The sequence below is a fragment of the Puma concolor genome, chromosome B3 (genome assembly GCF_028749965.1).
Source record: "Puma concolor isolate L17-30 chromosome B3, mPumCon1.1.hap2, whole genome shotgun sequence".
Lineage (NCBI taxonomy): Eukaryota > Metazoa > Chordata > Mammalia > Carnivora > Felidae > Puma > Puma concolor.
The window spans coordinates 90,288,169-90,301,340 of NC_141672.1; the positions used below are offsets into that span (position 1 = coordinate 90,288,169).

Below are 13,172 nucleotides of genomic sequence, written 5' to 3' on the forward strand. Positions count from 1 at the left end.
CTCTGTTAGCCAAATCCAGCCAGGTCACCCAACTTTACTGAGCTTTGTTCTCAGAGATTTTTGTGTTTTGTATCATTTAATATAAGTGGAAAGGGACTTGGGATCACATTTCCTTGGGTGTATATTCTAGCTTTGTTTATTGTTCATTCACACATTCACTAAACTCCTACTGTGTGTCCAGTTTCAACCCAGATACTGGGGATTCAGTGCAGAATATGACAAAAAGCAGATCTTGCCCTCACAGTGCCTAATGGCTAGGATCCATTACTTACTAGTTTTGTGAACTTCAGCAAGTTCCAACTCACGAACCACGAGATCATGACCTGCACCAAAGCCAAGAATCGGATGCTTATGACCTGCACCAAAGCCAAGAATCGGATGCTTAAGCGACTGAGCCACCTCGGTGCCCCTGTTCTTTACACTTTTTTTTTTTTTTAATTTCTTTTTCAACGTTTTTTATTTATTTTTGGGACAGAGAGAGACAGAGCATGAACGGGGGAGGGGCAGAGAGAGAGGGAGACACAGAATCGGAAACAGGCTCCAGGCTCTGAGCCATCAGCCCAGAGCCTGACGCGGGGCTCGAACTCACGGACTGCGAGATCGTGACCTGGCTGAAGTCGGACGCTTAACCGACTGCGCCGCCCAGGCGCCCCATGTTCTTTACACTTTTAAAAGTACAGGAGCGCCTGGGTGGCTCAGTCGGTTAAGCGTCCAACTTTGGCTCAGGTCACGATCTCGCGGTCCGTGAGTTCCAGCCCCACGTCGGGCTCTGTGCTGACAGCTCAGAGTCCAGAGCCTGTTTCAGATTCTGTGTCTCCCTCTCTCTCTCTGACCCTCCCACGTTCATGCTCTGTCTTTCTCTGTCTCAAAAATAAATAAACATTTAAAAAAAAAATAAAAAAAAATAAAAGTACTTTCATGTTAATTATTTCAGCAATCCTATAAAGGGCAAGTTAATAAACTGCTTCTGAGATTGGTTCTTTTAGTACTCCCTGCTTGGAACATCATTTCCCTATCTTTTGTGGGGTAACCTTAAATATTCCATTTTAGGTCTTGCATTATTACCCAATTCTTGATATATGTGTGTCTGTCCTTAGAAAGACAGACTGAAGCTAGAACAAAGTCCCAGTAAGCAGTCTATTTAAAACAAAGCACAAAACGAAACAAAGCAACTTGAAAAAGATTTCTATAGAAGAGCTTTAGAAACCCCAAAGATTGGATTCCTTTCACAGTTGATGTCCTTGTGAGAGCTGGTTATAACAATAAATTGTTCCAAAATAATTTATTTATACAAATAAATTAATGACTGGATAGGCGAACTAATTTACTCAAAAACTGTGCAAATCAGTGAATATCCACCTTCACGGGGCTTATATTATAGAATGACTATCTGACCTGATTTTAAATTATTACTCCTGTCTTTGAGTTTAGCATCTTACATTAAAATGTATTTAAATGAAAGAAATCTGTTTTCAGTGAAAACATGCTCCTTTTTAAGATTGAAAAGTATACATTATTATCTACCTAGCCCAGTATTGTCTAGTAGAAGTGTGAGATGCAAATGTGAGCCACATATTGATTTTAAATTCTCTAGTATAAATAAGAAGTCAGTGAATAAAAATAGATGAAATTAATAGGTGAAATTAATTTTAATATATTTATTTAACCTAATGTATCTAAAATATTATTTCAATATATAACAAATAAAAAATCATTGGGATATTTACATTCTTTTTTTGATGCTAAATCTTTGAAATCCAGACTTTATTTTACACTTTTAGTACATCTCAATCTGGACTAGCCATACATTTCAATATGGTAGCGATATATAGCTAGTACAGTGGCAACTATATTGGACGACATAGGTCTAGAGGGATGTTACCTTTTTGTCTGCAAGTGGGCTACTATGGAAACTTTTGAGATCATTAAGAATGTGACCTAGGGGCACTTGAGTGGTTCAGTCGGTTAAGCATCCAACTCTTGGCTTTGACTCATGTCATGATCTCATGGTTTGTGGGTTTGAGCCCCGTGTTGGGCTCTGCGTTGACAGTGCAGAGCCTGCTTGAGCTTCTCTCTCTCTTCCTCTCTCTCTGCCCCTCCCCCCTCAAAATAAATAAACTTTTAAAACACACACACACACACACACACACACACACTACTATGCCCACTAGACATGTTTCTCTTCCACTCTTCCACTCCTCTTTTACCAAATTATTGAATTCTTGAGGACCTCTACTCTACAAATTTAGGAATTTTATACCTTTTATTTTGACTGTAGATTGTCTTCTTTATTAATGGTTGGCCTAAAGATACAAACATCTAATGAAGACCTATACTCCAGCAGAAAAAGTTTACAATAATGATTCTTATAATGCTTTGGAACCATCTGGGGAGTTTGTTAGAAATGCAAATTCCTGAGCTCCCCCTCATTCATCTGATTCAATAGGAATCTGCATTTTAAACAACTATCTTAGGTGAGTTTGATACAAGTGGAATAATGCTGGCTTAGAAATTTCAGACTTCAGGTAAATTTCAGAAAATTCTACAAAGTTACTTTAAAAAATAGTATTGGATTTTTTTTTCTTACCACAGAAATAAGAAGAAAACTTGGTAATTTTATTTGGGAACAAGATCAACATTTTCAGATAGAAAAGGTAAGAGTAAATAAAGGTATTTGGTTAGAATCTACAGTTTCAAAAATTTTTGAAAGCAATGTAATCTTAAAAATGTTTACTTGTGACATATTAATGTCAATGATCCAGATTATAGAATTTAAAGGACATGCTTTTATTGAATATAATCTAGTCTGACATTGTTTTTACACTGGCACATTGATGAAATTGAGATATTTTTATTGTATTATTCACGTAAAAAATTTGAAAATTTGCTTCTATCACTAATGTTAAGGGAGTAATAGGTGCACAGTATTTACCCAGTTTTTTATGGCCAGAATATATAATTCTTCCTTTTAATTTTTTTTAAGATTTTATTTTATTTTATTAAGTAATCTCTACACCCAACACACGGCTTGAACTCACAACCCCAAGATCAAGAGTGGTACACTCCACTGACTGAACCATCTAGGCACCCTTACTGCCAGCATAGATTCTGATTTACTAATCCCTCTGTTGTGTCATTTCTTAAATATCTTCAATAACACCTGTCAATAAATGTGTACAAAACTGAAAATTGATTGTTTTATAGCTTTTGCTATTCTGCTTCAAATTTGCCTATGCTTTTGACTTACTTCAAAATTTTTATGCAATAGCCAAATTTGGGGTAATTTGAGCATCAAAAAGAATGACAGGAATGAATTAAATTTAAAAGAATCCATGATTCAGTAGTGATGCTCCAAAGGAATAAAGAAAGGAAAATAAGAACAGAAGGAAGAGAGGAAATGAGGTGGGAAGAGAAATAAAGGAAGGAAGGAAGGAGTGATGGAAGGAAGGAAAGAAAACATGGAATAAGACAAACTTCTTTATGAAATGGCAACTAATAAATACACGGACGCCTAGGCGACTCAGTTGGTGGAGTGTCTGACTATTGGTTTTGGTTCAGATCATGATCTCATGGTTCATGGCTTTGAGCCTAATGTCTGGCTCCTCGCTGGCAGCACAGAGCCTGTTTGGGATTCTCTCTCTCCCTCTCTCTTTGCCCTTCCCTTGCTTGTACTGTCTCTGTCTCTCTCAAAAAAAAAAAACCCCAAAAAACAAAAAACAAATAAAACTTTAAAAAATTTAAATATAGAAACATTGGTAGAATATAAAATCCCCATTTTACCACCCCCAGTAAAATAATTGATTTAGGCAGGGTCATTAATGGATGTTAAAACCATGATCTCAAATTATCACCCCACAGATTACTTAGTAGTTACAAAAGTAAGCGATATGCCTTCACAATGGAGAGATCTGGCAGATACCACCTTAAACAACTGGTCAAATTTAGCATCACCAATATTGGAATAACCTCTCATTATGTTCAGCTTGAGGTGATATAATAAAAGTATACAATATTTTCTATAAAGTGTTCTTATTCAAAATGTTTAACCTAATTAACCTTAATCCAATTATGAGTAAACACTCAGAGAATTCCAGAATGTGAGACATATCACAAAATAACTAACTGGCTTAGACTCTTTAAAACAATGCCATAAAAAATAAAAAAGCAGGAACACTGTTCTAGATCAAGAGATATACAGCCAAGTGTGATGTATAAACCTTGATTGGATTCTGGATATTTTAAAAAATAAATATTTATTTATTTTGAGAGAGAGTGAACACGAGCAGGGGAGGAGCAGAGAGAGATGGAGAGAGAGAATCCCAAGCAGGCTTTGCACTATCAGCACAGAGCCTGATGCAGGGCTCGAACTGATGAACCTCAGGATCGTGACCTGAGTTGAAATCAAGAGTTGTAAGCTTAACCAACTGAGCCACCCAAGCACCCCGATTCTGGATATTTTTTAAATAAAAAGTAAAAAAGACATTTTGAGAACAATCAGAAAAATTTAAAGATGGACTAGTAGGTAATATTTAATTAATGTTAATTGTCTTAATTGTGATGGTGGCATCATAAAAATAAAAGAATGCTTTTTAAAGCCAAGGCAAGCTAGGAGCACCTAGTGGTTCAGTTGTCAGACTTTGGGTCAGTTGTCAGACTTTGGCTCAGGTCATGATCTCACAGTTCATAAGTTCAAGCCATGCATTGGGCTTACTTCTGTCAGCACAGAGCCCACTTCGGATTCTGTCCCCTTCTCTCTGTCCCTCCCACGCTTTCACTCTCTCTCTCTCTCTCTCAAAAATAAATAAACATTAAAAAAACCCAACAACACAAGTTAAAGATTAAGGAGTGAAATGTCATATTATCTGCAAGTATTTTCAAATGGACCAGCAGAGTGATAAAAATGTTAATGCTTTGCGAATCTAGGTGAAAGGTATATACTACTTACTGTATTATTTAACTTTTCAGTGTTTGGAATTTTTCAGAAATCTTTATATTTCTGGAGCCAAGCAATTAACTTATATGTTTTGTATTCCTTTTATTAAATTGTTTTTTCCCCCAAGTTGTCATCATCTGAAAATAACCATTATTTTAGTGTCTTTGGCTATGTTGTACTAAGGATCAAAATATCCAATCCATGGCTTGTCATATTGTTTTCAGGGACGCGAGTGGTGATAGAATGGTTGTTATTTGACAGTTATTATTGAGTAAGCCAGAACTTTAGAGCTAAAAGCTCCTTAAAGCTCATTAATTTAATCATTCAGTTTTAGAAATGAGACCTGAGGTAAAGAGAAGGTAAAAACCTGTTTTAGGTCACATACTAGATATTAGCAAAATGGAACCAAATTTTCTCTGCTCCAACCCAATCCAATATTTTTCTATGAAAAAATTAGTAGAACATGCCTGTATTGATGACTGGCTCTAGAAATTATATGATTTTATGATAAGTGACTTGTTCTTTCAAGATATTGATTGATATTGAATATTAGGCAATTATAATAATGTAACCATAGAATATATAAGTAGAAGGTACTTCATCGAATGGCAACAACATGCATAAATCTGGTAAGTAATTTGAGGAGTGTTATGTTATTGTTTGGACATTTGTGACATAAACAGATATTTCCCAAAGGCATATTAAGTAAATATATTATGTGATAGGTACCAGTATCTGAGTCACTTTCACATAATCTTTTTGAAAAACTTAATACATGTTTGATTCTTTCATAACTCCATGCTAAATACTCCATTTTAATTTTGAAGGGAAAATACAATTTGTTCAGCTTACTTCATAGTTTTGATCTATAATTTATAGGAAGCCTAGGAATCTTCAAGTCAAGAATTTTAAGTTTAAATTAATAAATTTTTTTCCTTATCTTTTAAATATTTATTTATTTTTGAGAGAGAGAGAGAACATGTGTGGGGGTGGGTGGGCAGAGAGAGAGGAAAACAGAATCCCATGCATGTTCTGCACTAACAGTGCAAAAGCGAGGCTTAAACTCATGAACCATATCATGATCTGAGCTGAAATCAAGAGTCCGACACTTAACCGAATGAGCCACCCAGGCACTAAACTAAAAAGTAATATGGCCACATTAGGGAAAATTTCCAAAGTTGATAGGAGAATAAAATTAGTTCACGTTTTACTATCTACTACAACCACAGCTGATATTTTAACAATTCTGGTCTTCATCACATATCCCTAAAAACAAATAGAATAATTGTGTGTGTGTACAAAATTTTGTAAGTTTTTGACACCAAACTAGATTGAATGTACCTAAGTGTATAAAAATGTTAAGACTCTCGGTATATATTGCTAATTTACTTTTTTGCTTTCTGAAAAAAACATTTGATCGGATCATTGACGTGATTTTTAAAAATGTGATTTCTTTTGCTATCCACAGCATGATGAAGTAACACCAAAGGAAATTGAGGACCTTAAGGAAAGCAGTGAACTAGCAATATATCACAAAAAAGAACTATCCAAAAGGTATTGAATTCATCTACTTCATTGAGATTCAATTCAATGTAGGCATCTTGGAGCACTAACTGTGTTTATCTCATTTAATTTTCACTGTCTTCTTTTCTTTTAAAATTTTTTTTTAACGTTTATTTTTCAAAGACAGAGAGACCGAGCATGGGTCGGGTAGGGGCAGAGAGAGAGGGAGACACAGAATCTGCAGCAGGCTCCAGGCTCAGAGCTGTCAGCACAGAGCCCAATTCAGGGCTTGAATCCACGATCTGGGAGATCATGACCTGAGACAAAATGGAACGCTTAACTGACTGAGCCACCCAAGCGCCTCTAATTTTCACCATCTTCTTACAAGATTGATACTATAATTATTACCATTGCCATTTTACAGAAAAATAAATCTATGGTTAGATAGATTAATTTGCCCAAAGCCATATAAACTTTTATTATTAAGTGGGGAAAAGTTGGATTTGAACTGGGTCAGTCTAATTCCAGAGCCAACCACTATGCTAGACTATTCTTGCAAAAAGAAACAAGAATTTATGTATGAGTAGTGCTGTTATATTACTTTTTAAATATTTTCTAAATAGGGAAATATACTATATATTAGCAGTAATTTTATTAGGATGGGAAGTTCTAAGTGATTTTCCCCCTTCCTTTCTAAATTGTTTGTGATGTAGTCACTTTGGTTCAAGAAATTAAAAATACAATCATGGACTTGCCATTGTGTTAGAGCCAATCTATGAGAGGCCCCCTTTGTTTCAGTCTTATTCGTAATCTAGTCCTAATTCTGTATTTTCCAGTTCCATGGCTTTCAAATACTCACAGAGAGTACTGGCTTTTCAAAGGTCTGGTATTTGATTGCTGAAATAAAAATGATCCAATAGTAGCTGTCTCTCTTCAATATAAAAACAGGTTTATTTTATATAGTTTTTTCAATTTTAAGTTTTTCTTCCATAATTTTTTCTTATACCTTTTGTACCTACTATTTGATTTGTTATAATTTAAAGTTAGTTGTTATCTAATTTACCCAAAGTTTTGTATTTAATTAAGTTTAGTAAAACATTGTTTCATGGTCGACTTCTAGATATTCTACCACTTAAGTCTGAGAATCAATATTTTAAGGCTTGGGATATCTATGTATAGCACTCCTTTGAATCTACTTGTTATGCTTTTTGAGACAAGAAACTGGTAAAGAGAGGCAGAAAAATAAAAATAGAGGAGGTAAGACCATGAAGATATTCTTAAGGGCCTTGTAAGAGAAGGCTGGGAAATCGAAAATAAAAGGTAACTCCCAGTGATTCACTTGACTAGAAAAGATATCAGATGCATAAATTCTTCAAGAAATGGTTGTCCTGCAAAACGCAGAAGCCATAGAGGAAAAGATTAAGTTTGACTACCACAGATATTTTAAACTTGTATGTGGCAATAAAAATACCATACATCAAGTCAAAAGAAAAATATACACTGGGGAAAAACATCTGACAAAAACTAGTTTCTTTAAAAAATACAAAGGAGGCTTACAAATCTGGGGAAAATATGTCCAATCTAAAAACAATAACAATAGACAAAGGATATGAATAGATACCTTAGGTAGGTATCTAACCTAGAGCCTTTTCTTTGTGGAACCACCAGAGGGTGCAGTGTGAACATAGATAAAATACTTTGAACCTACTCAGCATATATTTTGTTGGCATACTACTAGTGATACTGAATACTAAGTGATGAACCTGTTATTAAACACTTGCTAAATACAAGACACCTGTGAGCTAATCAGTTCATTTGATTCTCATAACCTTATAAGATAGATAAATACTATTAGCCTCATTTTACAATTGAGGAAACAGGTTCAGAGAGCTGTCACCCAACATTACTTACATAGTGAAACTGAATTTGAAGCTAAGTCTAGCTGATCCAGAATCCAAACTCTTAATCACTATGCTATTTTCACTTCTCAATATGTTCCCAAAATCTTCTGAAAATTGCATGAATTTAATTATTCTGTTGGAAACTTAATGCGTGTGATTTGTCAAAATAGAAAATAAAATAAAGAAAATTTAAATTATAAACAACCGCACCACTTGGAGATAACCACTAACATTAGTACATTTCTTGCTATTTTATATGAATACATTTTGTTTTAATTTTTATTTTTTCTTTGATTACTAATGGCTTTGAGCCTTTTTGAATTTGTTTATTAGCATTTTATATTTCCTTTTCTGTGGTTAGTTTTTATTCTTTCTCCCTTTTTTTGTGTGTGTGGGGTCTCATTGTTTTTCTTATCAACTTGTCTGACAACTTTATATAATAGCTATATTATCCTTTTGCCAGTTTGTCACATTTTATCCTCAGTTTGTTGTCTGGCTTATACTATTTTAGAGATACAAGTTTAAATTTTTGTACCATTAAACTGATCACTTTTCCTTTATAATTTCTTCTATTGCTTTTATACTTGGAAAAGTTCTTGCCCATTCAAATGTAAAATCAGTTTTAAATTCTGCAGATATTTATTTTGGTTTATGGTAGTAGGAGATCAAAATTGATTTTGTTTTACAAATAAGAAATTTCCATGGGGTTTTTTGAATAATAAATCTATTTCTAATTGATGGGTAATTTCCCTTTGTCATAGGTTGTTTTTACATATATGGAGATCTATTTTTAGACTGTTTTATTCCATTAATCTGTGGATCTATTCCTCTCTCAATATAATATTCTTTTAAATTATATAACTTTATTTATGTATCTTAATACCTGACAAGGCAAGTCCCAAACTGATTATTCTCCTTTTAAAAATCTTTTCCTCAGTTCTTCATGCCTACATATTATTCTATTTTCAAATTTTAATTATCAAAATCTAATATATACAAAAGGGGACACTGTGAAAATACTGGTCCCTAGCAAGCCAATTGCTCTCTCAGAAGCAACCATTATTACTAGTTTCTTATATGTGCATATGCTAGCAAATTAATATAAATATTTTCATTTCTCCTTTTTCTCACAAATAGTGATAGACTATAAGCCCTGTTCAATCCCTTGCCTTCTTTCACTCAATCATTTTACCTTAGAGATCATTCCATATTATTACATAAAGAGCTTTTTCATTTTTGTACTGTATAGTATTCCACGGTATGAATTTGTCATAATTTATTTACCTAGTCCCTTATTTCAGTGGACTGTTAGGTCATTTCTAGTTTGCTATTAAAAGTGGTGCTTCAGTGGATGATCATGTAATGTCATTTTGTATGTATGCAAGTATCTGTAGGGTAATTCTTAGGAGGTGAATTGCTAGGTCAAAAGGTATGCAGATTTGTATCCTTGATAGGTCTTATCAAATTACTTTCCATATAGGTAAAACCAATTTATGCTCCTACTGATTATATTTAAAAGTGCCTTTCTCAGGTTTGTTTACCAACAAACATCCAGGTTTGCTAAGGATTGTCTTGGTTTTAACACTGAAAAGCTCTGTCTCCTGAGCAACCCCTAAATCCAGGGTAAACTGGGATAGTTAGTCACCCTTCTTTCACCTGCACCTTCTCCAATACAGTGTGCTATCATATATTTTGGTCTTTGCCAATCTAATAGGTATAAAATGGTATCTCACTCTAGTTTTGTTTGAATTGCTATTATTATGAATGAGGCTGAGTGTCTTCAGATGTTTGAGAATCACTTGTATCTCCTTTTCTGTGAACTGTTCATATCCTTTGCACATTTTCCTATCGATTGAGTTTTATTTTTATTTTTATTTTTTTATAAGAACCCTTTACCTTTTAGGAGAATTACTTCTTTGTGAAATAAATTACAATTAATAATTCCTAGCCTATTGTCTTTTGACTTTATTTTTTATGTATTTATTTATTTGAGAGAGACAGAGACAGTGCAAGTTGGGGAGGGGCAGAGAGAGAGGGAGAGCGAGAATCCTAAGCAGGCTCCACACAGTGCAGAGCCCAACTTGGGGCTAGAACCCACAAAGCTGTGAGGTCAACACACAAAGCTGTGAGATCATGACCTGAGCTAAAACCAAGAGCTGGACACTTAAACGACTGAGCCACTCAGGCGTCCCCGTCTTTGACTTTAAAAATGTTAAGTTTTGAGGGTGCCTGGGTGGCTCAATTGGTTAAGCGTCCAGCTTCGGCTCAGGACATGGTCTCATGGTTTGTGGGTTCAAGCCCTGCACTGGGATCTCTGCTGTCAGCACAGAGCCCACTTCCTATCTTCTGTCTTCCTCTCTCTCTCTCTGCCTCTCCCCTGCTCCCTCTCTCTCTCTCAAATATAAACATTAAAAAAAAGTTAGGTTTTGTCATGCAGAAATGTTTTACTGTATACATTCATACTTATTAACATTTTCTTTAATGGCTTTCTGGGTTTTGTGTTGTACTTAGGAAAGTCTTCCTACTCTTTTTTTTTTTTTTTTTTAATTTTTTTTCAACGTTTATTTATTTTTGGGACAGAGAGAGACAGAGCATGAATGGGGGAGGGGCAGAGAGAGAGGGAGACACAGAATCGGAAACAGGCTCCAGGCTCCAGGCTCTGAGCCGTCAGCCCAGAGCCCGACGCGGGGCTCGAACTCACGGACCGCGAGATCGTGACCTGGCTGAAGTCGGACGCTTAACCGACTGCGCCACCCAGGCGCCCCAAGTCTTCCTACTCTTAAGATTATTATCATCAGTGGAGTGCCTGGGTGGCTCAGTCCGTTAAGTGTCCAACTTCGGCTCAGGTCATGATCTCACAGCTTGTGAGTTCAAGCCCTACATTGGGTTCTGTGCTGACAGCTCAGAGCCTGGAGCCTGCTTCAGAATCTGCGTCTCCCTCTCTCTCTGCCCCTCCCCTGCTCACGCTCTGTCTCTCTCTCAAAAATAAATAATCATTAAAAAAATTAAAAAAAAGATTATTATCATCATTATTTTTTGCTATGGTTTCTTCTTAATGATGACTTTATCTTCCAGTTTAAATCTGTGACACATTTGGAGTATATCTTGACATAAGATATGAGGTAGGGATGTACTTTCTTTTTCTTTTTTTCCTGCAGATAGCTACCCTACTTGTGGCTATTGATTCAATAATTCATCTTTTCCCTCACTGTCTTAAAATGCCACCTTTATTATAGGTTAGTTCCCTGTAAGTATTTGGGTCTATTTCTGGATTTTATATTTTTATATTCCATTCATTTGTCATACAACAGCACCACTCTGTTTTAGTTAGTTATAATATGATTTAATATCTAGTGCTAGTTTCTCTTCTTTACTATTTTTCAGATTTTCTTAGCTATTCTTTTCGTTTTTACAGAAGACTTTTATTTTTATTTTATTTTTTATAATTAATTAAATCCATAGTTTATTTGTACTTACTTAGTTTTTACCTAATGCTTAGCTATTCTTTCTGGTTTATTTTTCTATTTGAATTTTAGAACCACCTTGTTAATATTTTTTAAAATTATTATTTTTAGTGACATTACAAAAAAAAAATTATAGATTAACTTAAGGAGACTATCTTTGATACCAAATCTTTCTATCTAAGAAAATGGTATTTTTCGGGCGCCTGGGTGGCTCAGTCTGTTAAGTGTCCGACTTCGGCTCAGGTCATGATCTCACGGTCTGTGAGTTCGAGCCCCGTGTCAGGCTCTGTGCTGACAGCTCAGAGCCTGGAGCCTGCTTCAGATTCTGTGTCTCCCTCTCTCTCTGACCCTCCCCTGTTCATGCTCTGTCTCTCTCTGTCTCAAAAATAAACAAACATTAAAAAAAAAAAAAAAAAAGAAAATGGTATTTTTTCCCCCACTTGTTTAAATTTTCTTTTTGGCCCTTAAGGAACATTTTCATATTTTTTTCATACAAATCTTGTATGTCTTTTAAGATTATTGCTAGGTATTTTTTTTTTTCATTCTATTATACATTCGGTCTGCCTATTTGATTTTCTAATATGTTGTTGTGCAGGTAAATTTTAGAATTATTTTTTGTTAACCTCTAAAATCCCTTTGGGATTTTATTGAGAATTGTGTTAAACTTAAATTTGAGAATCCCTAGGCCTTTATAATTTTCAGTATTCCTATCCAGGAGAATGTTTTCTGTTTTTCTTTATTTTTCTTTTCTTTATTTAAAAAAAATTTTTTTTAATGTTTATTTACTTTTGACAGAAAGCAACAGAGCATGAGCGGGAGAGGGGCAGACAGAGCAGGAGACACAGAATCTGAAGCAGGCTCCATGCTGCCAGCTGTCAGCACAGAGTCCAATACAGGGCTTGAACTCACCAGCGGCGAGGTCATGACCTGAGCCAAAGTGGGACGCCTAACCAACTGAGCCACCCAGGCACCCCTACTTTTCTTTACTATATCTGAGTAAAGTTTCCTACTTTCCTACATATAGAATCATATATTTCTTGTTTGGTTATTATAGATTTTTATGAATTTTGCTGCTGCTGTGGATTGGATCAGTTTTTTTTTTCATTTTATTTTTTATTAGTTATTACTATTATAAAGTAAAGTGATTGATTTGGCAGTATTTGTCTTATAACTACCCACTTGGAATCTTTAAGATTCTAGAAATATTTCAGTTGATTCTCTTGGCTTTTCAGGGTAATTTGTTAATATGAAAGATTGCTTCTTCCTTTTAACTAGATATGTCTTCCATTTCTTTCCCTCTCCTCCTCCATCTCATTGCTTAGCCAAAAATTTTAGAGCCTTGATAAATAATAATAAAGGTTATCCCTTTTC

The 13,172-nt window shown here is 34.9% G+C and overlaps 1 protein-coding gene across 2 annotated transcripts in view; it reads left to right on the forward strand.

Moving 5' to 3' along the window:
- TERB2 (telomere repeat binding bouquet formation protein 2) overlaps positions 1-13,172 on the forward strand; it is a 35,858-nt gene that overhangs the window by 1,440 nt on the left and 21,246 nt on the right. For both annotated transcript variants that reach the window (XM_086710585.1, XM_025919992.2), the window contains exons 4-5: positions 2,593-2,654; positions 6,402-6,487. In XM_086710585.1, coding sequence (XP_086566711.1) covers positions 2,593-2,654; positions 6,402-6,487 — 148 coding nt within the window. The remainder of the gene's footprint in view (positions 1-2,592; positions 2,655-6,401; positions 6,488-13,172) is intronic.